General features: G+C 37.8%; 1 protein-coding gene across 1 annotated transcript in view; it reads right to left on the bottom strand.

The window, feature by feature from the left end:
- LOC107719555 (ubiquitin-conjugating enzyme E2 R2-like) overlaps nt 1-8093 on the bottom strand; it is a 21672-nt gene extending 13579 nt beyond the window's left edge. Inside the window, exon 1 of the mRNA XM_016526997.1 lies at nt 7553-8093. Coding sequence (XP_016382483.1) covers nt 7553-7738 — 186 coding nt within the window. The 5' untranslated portion in view covers nt 7739-8093. The remainder of the gene's footprint in view (nt 1-7552) is intronic.
- Between the last annotated feature and the right edge of the window lie 2134 nt (nt 8094-10227).

Raw genomic sequence — 10227 nt, 5'->3', positions numbered from 1 at the left:
GAATTGGGCACAACACCAGCGCCGCTGGCAATAAAAGGATCGGCTGGCCGGTCAATCGGTGCATCTCTAATTACTTGTTATTAGTATTATTAATAATACTTAAGATTCTATTATTTATTATTCTTATTGATAATCTTAACTTAGTGTATTATCTTAATAAGTGACAATTATTATAAACAAATACCTAGAGGAAACCTTAAGGTGATGATACACGGGGCAACTTTTTTGAGCAATGTTGCTTGGGCACTTTCCCATTGAGAATGGGCAACAAATTTTTATCTGGATACTTTAGATCGGTCGTGGGCCCTGTCTCTCACCTGGTTTAGAGTCTTGTGGAAGCGGAATCTCAATAACCCTCAATATCATGGACCATCATTTAAACAGAGTTGGCGGCACCACATTCAAGTTTCTGCCGAGGTCTGAACTTGTTTTACTGGATTCAAAACCCAAACGATTACACACTGAATCTGTGACATGCATATCCATGTATATCCAAGCATAAACAAACCTGTTATACATCCACTCAAATCCTTCACAATCTGTAGCAAGCTGAGCCTGGTGCCTTTCAGTACAGTGGGTGGTGGGCACACATGCATACAGACCACTCCACAACCCCCACAGCACACATTTGCTGATTTGGCACGGTCAGCTGGTGTGTGCTTCAAAGGCCCAGCTCTCGGAGGGGGTACTCTGGGGTTGGGACAACCGGCAACCAAACACACACACACACACAGTGGCACCTGTACGTATCAAGTGCTACTCGATTCCTGAAACCCAAGTAGTGTAGGGCAACTTTCAAGCAAGCAAGCCTATTAAACCTCAAGTAGGGATCCATGTGAGAAGGTAACGGTATTACGTTTCGCCATAGGCAGCTTACAGGAGTCCTTCGCCGTTGCACATGACCCGACACACACGAGTTCTTGTGACATCCTGTGTGCCGAGTGTCCTGCTTTAGCTACGTTACCTAATAACTAGATGAGAGGACTCAATTTAAAGACAGGGATGTGCAAAACTACAGATTTTTGCTTACGTACAATTTGGCTGGTTTAGGGCTGTTTATGATTTTAACGGTTGCATTTTTACATCCTTTGCAGGTGCAACATTAACAGTCTATCAGATTGTATAACACACCATAGCTAAGACTTTGGTACTAACCGACTGGTTGAAAGCTCTTATGGCTGTGTATGTTTTTTTTGTCGTATTTTTACAATTACTGCTTGTGCAGCATCAACAGCATATAAAACAGTACAATATATGATAACAAAGACTTTGGCACCAACCTGTTAAAAGCAGATGTGGCAGTGTACGATTTTTACTGCTGTATTTTTACAATCAATGGCTTGCGCAACATCAACAGTCTATCAGACTGTATGATATACGACATAGCAAAGACTTTGGTACGAGTCGACCTCATTAGGGCCTTTCGCACCGCTTTAGTTCCAGAACTAAAGTACTAAAGTACTGGGACGATTTTGCGCAAACTATTTCCCAGTACCATTTAAAGGGTTGCATTCGCACTGAGAGTGTGTACTAAGAAGTGACGTAAGCCGGTCGACAGCGACATCATTTGTGCGCGGCGTTCCAACAACAGAAACAAAGAAGAAGAACATTAACAACAGGAGGATGGAGGATGCTGTGATGGGAGCTGTGTTTTTGTTGCGTCTCGCGGGTTTCACAATAATGGACATGGAAAGTCGACGTATACGTAAAGCGATTGAAAGAACGGAAAGGAGGACTAAGAATCTCCAACGACAACTGGCAGTGCTACATTTGCTACAAGTGCCTGCACTTCAGCATCCGTCCATCTATCGCTGTTCTCCATACTTGCGAAATAAGTTGACACAATGTTTACAGTATGTTTACAGCGTTTTAAATCATGGCGGGTGAGGGTGTTTTTGTACACGTTTGGCCAATCAATGTCTACTTACGTCACGATTAGTACCAGTTGTGCTGGTTAGACCCTGCTCCGGAGTAGGAGCTAATTTGGTTCTCGAAAAAGGCAGTCCGGTACTAAAATCGCACCCAGTTCCGGTGGTGCGAAAACGCCAAAAAGTGGGTAGTTCCACAATTAGTTCTGGTACTATGAAAAGGTTCCCACGGTGCGAAAGGCTCTATAGCTCACCGAACACAACTGCGAAGCAAAATTTCTGACGCGGACAAAACTTCGAGCCGGGACTCGAACGTGGGATGCCTGAAGCACAACAACAAAATTGTTTTCTACCTTAAATTCTCACAAACTACTCGCAACTCCTCTCAACACCACAACCATATAAGCAACATTTATTTCAAAGCAAATTCTCCCAACCACGACAACAAAAACCCAATGTGGCTACACATCTGAGAAGTTGCGTCTCTAAATAAATCTTCTAAATAAAAACTTCTTTACATTCAGTGAAAAGGAAGTGGACATTTACATTATATGATTCCTTTATGGTTTGTACCCACTGGCAGGATGAGTGCCGTACAACGCGCTACCGCTCAATGTTTCTGGACCAGCTGATTCAGCAGATGTTAAACTTCATGAACGAGCCAAGCACAGCATTTGCTTTACATGAGCAACTCATTCTGGAACACACTCATATCCGAGTTACGTAATTTATTTGGTTGAAGTGAAATGCTAATGACAATGTGGGCCTCTTGGAATAAACGAATCATTTTTGCTCGAAAATCCTCGTCTTGGAGCCCAAACTAAAAATAAATCTCTCTCCTACAATCCCATTTGAAAGGAAGCAAGAGGAGGAGAATCCCATGGACATTGGGTTGGAAGGGAAATAAACCAGGCCACTGCTGCTCTCCTTGAACAATCTGTCCCTTTCTCCTACACCTCCTTCATTCTCATCTTCCGGTGCCTGATCTCGCTCCCTCCATCCCAAATGAAACATTAGAGAGGACGGGGAAATGGTGTCCTTCAGGGTAAACTACATGAGGGAGAGGCAGTCCCTGAGAGCCAGAGGTAGGAAGTTGTTCTTTTTAATTCCCACCATTGCTTCATTTGACACCAAAAGTTAGTAAGAATGAATTGGGATCCACTAGAAGCAGGTAATTAGCCTAATTAGTGGGTAATAAGTTCTCTGTGAAACACTTGAGCACATGTCGACTGATCCATCAGATTCATTTGTTCAGACTGTGCAGTCTTATATTTCGGTGTATCTACATCTGTTACCTTGCTGATAACAATGACAGCTGCTGTAACATTATTAGCAATTAATCGCAACATGAAAATTTGATAAAGGCATATCCCTACATTGGAGCAATGATTGACAACAGATTGGCTGCTGTCTCCCGGTTCAGTGGGAAAATCAATAATAAGCCAATAGATCACAGAAAAAAGTAGACAAATTAAACATGCACTTATCAATCACTTCATAATCGTAAATTATAATAACCATGCATTTTGATAATTAACTGTTTATTTCTTATTATGAAATTGTGAATTTTTCAATTTAATAACATCTATAACTGACTGTTTGATTTAACAATTTTCACAGTCAGTTTTTAGCTACCAAATTGTGATTTTATCCATTTACTAACGTTTATAATGGATTGCTTCATTTATTGATTTTCTTTGAATTTTTTGATTATTAAAGAATTAATTTATCAATTTACCAGCAACTTAATGAATTGCTTGATTTATTAATTTTCAGTCAACTTTTGATTATCAGATTGTGAATTTATCCTTTTTCCAATGTTTATCATACATATAATATACGAATATGTAAATTAATCTGTTTGCCAATGTCAATAATTGATTTCATAGATAAATTCACAGTGTGATATTTAAAAGTTGAATATGAAAAACGATAAACCAAGAAATCCATTATAAATATTGGTGAATAGATAAATTTCACCTTCTGATATTTAAGTTGATTTACCATTTATAATAGATGGTTTGATTTAACAATTTTCATAGTTTATTTTTGTTTATCGAATTGTGAATTTATTTATTTTTTTAAATCACCTGAGAGTCACATTCGGGGCCACAAAATATTTTGCCATTTCAAACAAAATGGTTCTAAAAAATAATTTCTAGCTTCACATTGCACATTTCCTCTAGTTTTTCCCAGGTATTGTGCATGACGACTTGATATATGCAACATTAAAATTGCTTCTAAATATGACTAAGACCAACAACAACTACATTTCCTTTTTAATACACTTGAGGTTTTAGGGCATATGCCTGAACTGCACAGAGGATGTTAAACATGAAATCCTTCTCACAAAAGATTGTTCATTATTGGTTCTTAGTCATACCAGACATTTTGAAAGTGTTAAATTGAGTTGTTATTATGGGTTGACTCACTCCAAACAACTTCCAGGCACTAAAAGAAGCTAGAACAGGCCCAGTTAGTGTGTCAGTCTCTGGTTTCTGTGACACTCCATCAGTCTGGCGAGGGAAGGGGGTAACATGACTCGAGCTGCCAGGCTGAGTCAAGCACGGCCAAGCCCAGCTCACATCACCTGCCACAGGCCCTGGGTGTGTGCATGCTTCACTGGAGCGACGAGCTGATCAGGAGCAAATCCTGATACCTGTCAGCTCAGCGCCACGTGTAAGAACTTGAAGCCTGCTTAGAGAGATCCTACTAATGAGAACTTAACTGCGCCAAATCTCTCTTAGCTGGAAAATTGAAGCTAGCTACAGAGTGATGCTATAGGGTGGCATGACCAAAATCTGACGATCACGAGATGAGTAGTTACAGGAACAATTTATCATTCAATTAACTTTATATTTTTGTCAGAAATTAAAAATTAAAAAAAGGTTTATATAGTCTTATAACAAAATTGATGATTAAATTCTGATTGGATGAGCAGTGTTTGAAGTCTATATAAAATGACTATAAAATGCACACTATACATTATGTTAATAAGTAAAAATTTGTTAAAATAATGAACTACTTGATGGAAAAATACCTAGTACCTGTTTATGGCACATCGGTGTCGGTTACAGAAGTCTTGTGACTATCAACCATCACCAGAGAACCGTGAATATGTGGATGTGTAAATTTATTGTAATATTAACTTAATTTCATAGGGGGTACTTAAAGTAAATATTTTACATCTAAGGGGTAGGGATGTGCGGGTCTAGTCGACTAGTTGACTAAACGGTACAGCTCCTACTAGTCGACACTGAAAACAATAGTCCATTACACGACAGAAAAAAAAAAAAAAACAACAACATGATTTTATCATTCAAATTACCGTCATTTTAACATTGCATTTAAAACATTTTAAATAACAAGTTAAAATAAAACGTTTGAAAAATAATACATTATTTTTAAAAGTTTATCTGGGCGGAAACGACATTTTTACCTCAGACCTCACATGCGTTTTCTTTGTGTCAGTTGCAGCGAGTTCGAAAATGACCATGCGAACGACGAGAAGGTGTGGGATTATTTTGAATTAGAAGGAACCGGAAAAGTTTTGTGTAAACTGTGTAATGCCAAATTGTCTTACAATAACTCAACTGGAGCGATGCGTAATCATATTCAATACAGGCACGTAGGCGTTAGCTTAGAGGCTGGCCAAAGCCAACAAATGTCAATCACGTCATTCACTACAACCTGCGATCCCGTCCGCGCCATCTATTCCTTTAACGAAGACCCACTTCGGTGGTGGTGCGGGATGTACTCATGGCTGTATTAGATCAAAAGGGTGCTTCTACTAAATACTGAGCATTTTTCAGTTTTTCTTTTTTAATAAATCTGCAAAGATGTCAACAATTCTGTGTTTTTCTGTCAATATGGGGTGCTGTGTGTACATTAATGAGGAAAAAAATTAACTTAAATGATTTTAGCAAATGGCTGCAATATAACAAAGAGTGAAAAATTTAAGGGGGTCTGAATACTTTCCGTACCCACTGTATATATACACACTATTTTATCTAAATAAAAAAATAAATAAAAACAAGTTTAATTTAATGCTATTTAAATGCTTATTAAAATTTAAGCATCACAACATTATGTACAACATAAAAAAATTATATTTTGAGATTTGAAAAAAATATATATTAGTGTTTTTAAAGATTAACTCTACATAACAGCAAATGTAAAATAAATTAAATAGGGAAATTGGCAGCAGTAACATTACATATCCAATACTGATGATACCTATCAATAAGAACAAAATAAATAAATAAAAATAATATTAAAGTAACAAATTTGTTGTGAACAATCATAACATCAAAAAAAACAGGAAAAAGAATGCAGAAGGGAAACCTGTCTGTTTTGATGAAGTAGAGTAGTGTGCAGGAAGTCATGGTTACTCATCTCTTCCTGTTGGAAGAGACGTTGAGAACGTCGCAGGGCTGACCTGCTTCCTTCCTCCCCACTAACAAACAGACACGGTTTCCACATCAATGCAGGAAAACAACAGGAGAGAACTGAATTTTCACAGCTATGCATAGTCTTTACATTTCAGACAACAAGAAAGAGAGATTCTACTGGCCCATCAAATTTGTTTTTGGTTCCACCAGGCTGTGACTCAGTAGCCGCTGTTCCCAGCAGGTCGGTGCCACTTGCTAATGGCATGATGTGTGGAGGTTGGTTGGCCAGCAAGCAAGCCAATGACACACAGGCATAGCTATGAAGCCGGCTAAATATAACTGCCATTGTTGTGGTCTGACAGAATAACTTTGCTTGGACACAGCAGATTTTTAGCAACAATTGGTTCAAGTAAAATATAATGTTACATGTTTGTTTGTGCAAAAAGTGCAGCTTCAAGATCATAAGGGTTTCAAAACAAAAATCTTTGCCATTTTAATTAAATTTAGACTCATGTGTCATGACCAAGCTATTGACAGATGGAGCAATAAATATGACTGATGTTGTCCTGTTGACAGACACTGTTCAACATGTAGAACAAGTGATAAAGCTCCAAAAATTAATCCATAGATTTTATAATATAGGTTAGGGATGAATAAGGGATTTCATTGTCCATCCTGAGAAAACGTTCTTGTGGTTTATTATATTCGAAATAAACTCATACTTTAAATATCTAACTTTACAACATTCAGTCACTGTTCCAGTGAACTGTGTGTAAAAAGCAACTGATAGTAATTCTAGAGAACAATGAGGAACAATGGAGCAACTCTTTCATTGAGCACAGACCAAATTATGGACAAATGGAACGTTGGCGTTTAAAAATTTAGAACGCCGAACGTTCCCTTTAAAAAGACAGCAAGTTACAGCGAAAATGAAAATTCTGCTCGTGTCGTTTTTAGTCCAAAACTTTAGACGTTATTTCTTCCGTGGAACACAAAAGGAAATATTAGGCCTCTTTTTGTAGCAGCCAAGGTCACATCTTTTCTTCATACATTTCATTTTGTGTTCCACAGAAGACAGACAGTCAAACAGGTTTGGAACAATAGAACTTTCATTCCTTTAAAAGCGAATGACACTTGAACATTGGCAACGTTTACAGAGGTCATAAACAATTATAATAAAACAGTCACTCTCGTTATCGAGTGTTCAATTTGACGTTTATACACAGAATTAGTTTGTGTATAAAAACTCGTCAAATGACATTAAAAGATAAGATACTGTCAGCCGTCACTCACCTTAAAATAACCCCCCTCATAGTGCGTATTCGGGGGTCCGAATATCGCGACTTCCCAGTTGTACAAATCCGACTCGTCGACTAAAGTTATTTTGAAGCCTTCAACCGGCTCGTCCTGGAGACTTTTCAGCTCCAACATTAAAGCTTTTTGGGAACTCGCAACATGATGGTGTCCACGCTGAGCCATATTCCGAAAACAAACGATCTGGCATCCAAAGTTACCCAGCAAACAACTTTAGTTCGCTCGTTTTACAAACGCCGCCGTTCGTTCAGTAGCCACACACGCTCAAGTCGCCCACGGCGCGCCAACAAACCCGAGATAAGTCACTCGATGACTATTTACGCTCAGCTAGTACCAGCCCCCGTCGATTTGCTGTTCGCGTCGGGCATTTGAAGTCCCACGTTAAGCACCTGCCGTCGATATTAAACGTGTTAAATGAATCAAGCGTTCCGCTAGTAAATAAACACGCAACGCAGGGCAGCTTGTTTGCGGAGTCTCGCTCCCTCCCCCTGTGCCAGCGCGCGGCTGAAGATCACGTCCCGCCTAATGCGCCTCCTGCAGCCAATGGAGGTTGAGCAGCTTAACCCAACGAGTGAAACACAACACAAGGAAATATTTCAACGGCGCTTAAAGACAGTTTATACTGCTACGTTGACTTTTTATTTCAACACTGGGTTAGTTGTCAAAAAGCAACTTGCCATTAGATAACCTTTTAGAAAAATACTAAAACAATTACAAAAAAACTTTTTCTGAAACTGTCTGTCTGTCTGTTCTATCTATCTATCTATCTATCTGTCTGTTCTATCTATCTATCTATCTATCTGTGTCTGTCTATCTATTTATCTATCTATCTATCTATCTATCTATCTATCTTTGACTTACCCTGCAAGAACAAGATATTTCATAGATAAATGAAATATATAATTAAAATTGATCCTAATAAGGTTTAAATATTAAAGTAAACAACCAGATAGACAAAACAGGAAATTAATTTACTTTTAGCATTATGCATGTTTAAAATGATTTATAAATAACAAATACGTCAAGTATTTTTAACTTTGTTCACTGCCTAATGTTCACACATATGATTACAAAAAGGAAACATCTGTAGTCGATCAAAGAGGTAAACATTTGGTCTACATGTAGACATGAATTTATTGGTGCACACATAAAACTATAGCATCCTTCTCAAACTGTTTCGCGTGGACCTCTCAAAAATGTTGCTTGCACATTATTGGTCATTCTTGTAGCTCATTTATTCATCTTAAAACATTATATTACATCATACAGTCGGAAAATACATATGAAGGAGTTGGACAGTACCTTCAAATGAAGATCAATGAGAATATATTTAATAAGTAAAATCCAGCAATATCTGCACTACAACTTGCCAAAGGGAAAACCTTATTAGATTAGCTGGGCCACTTCCCTTGAATCACATTTAACGGCTAAGTATTCATATCTATTCGGACCCCTAAATCCCCCCCAAACCCCCTCTACTGATATTTATATTTATAATAATTTAATGCAAAATGCAATTTTTAAAAAACATTCCGAGACATGTTCTGAAGTTTATGTATTCATAACAAATAAAAATACATTATACCATCAAAAGGTGTAATATGGTGAAGCCAACTTTTACATAAAAAAGGAAACTAGAAAATAATTGCGACAATCAAGGAATGATAAGGGAGTTTTCTATGCAAGTGTTTATGTATTAGTAAAAAACAAATAAACAAACAAACAAAAGTAGGCAAAAGTTTACATTCCTACCCATGCAAGTTATACATTTCAATGTGACTTGTAGCACAAAATTCAGATTTGTTAATAATTACAGTTGCTTTCATCCACATCAGATGATTCAGTCCTCACAGGACCTGTAAACCACTAGAGATGTTGTTTTTCAGAAACGTTCTTTTCACCTGCTATACAAGTCACTTCTTGTTGATGAACTCACTCGTACGATGGAAAACACTTGCAAGATACCCTCAGGATAACGTCAGGTTTCAAGAGCAGATCTCCACTATACTTTGGTTGCGTCCTTACAACTGAGCGCTACAGCGTGCTGGATCAGACAGTTAAACACAGGAGTTACTTACAGCATGTGCCTGAATTAGTCAATACAAGTTCATTAGTGTGAAAAAAAAAAGGCATTTAACAGCATATTTAAAAAAAAAAAAAAAGATTCATTGTAATCTGCAAATGTATAAGACGGCAGTTCAAAGAGCTGAAGAACACATAAAGCATGAGTTTGGTTGACGTCAAAGCCACGGTGGTATTTGACAGATGTGATACAGGCCGAGGAAGTGTACATTTAACTTTTTAGGCTCCCTTTAACAGCATTATATTCTCAAGACAGCTATTAGAAAGACACAAGGGATCACTTTAACTGACTTTAATACTGTCCAGAAACATGAGATACTGTCTGTGTGTTAAATGGCATGTTTAAAGGGATAGTTCACCCAAAAATGAAAATTCTGTCATTAATTACTCACCCTCATGTCGTTTCAAACCCGTAAGGCCTTCGTTCATCTTCGGAACACAAATTAAGATATTTTTGATGGAATCTGAGAGCTGTCTGACCCTGCATAGACAGCAACGCAACTGAAATGTTCCCAAGTCCAGAAACGTAGCAAGGAGATCTGTAAAATAATCCATGTGACATCAGTGGTTCA

The sequence above is a fragment of the Sinocyclocheilus rhinocerous genome, unplaced genomic scaffold (assembly GCF_001515625.1).
Source record: "Sinocyclocheilus rhinocerous isolate Xijiao unplaced genomic scaffold, SAMN03320098_v1.1 scaffold1294, whole genome shotgun sequence".
NCBI classification, from domain to species: domain Eukaryota; kingdom Metazoa; phylum Chordata; class Actinopteri; order Cypriniformes; family Cyprinidae; genus Sinocyclocheilus; species Sinocyclocheilus rhinocerous.
Note: the sequence above shows the minus strand (reverse complement) of the source record. Positions and strands in the feature narration are given on the sequence as shown.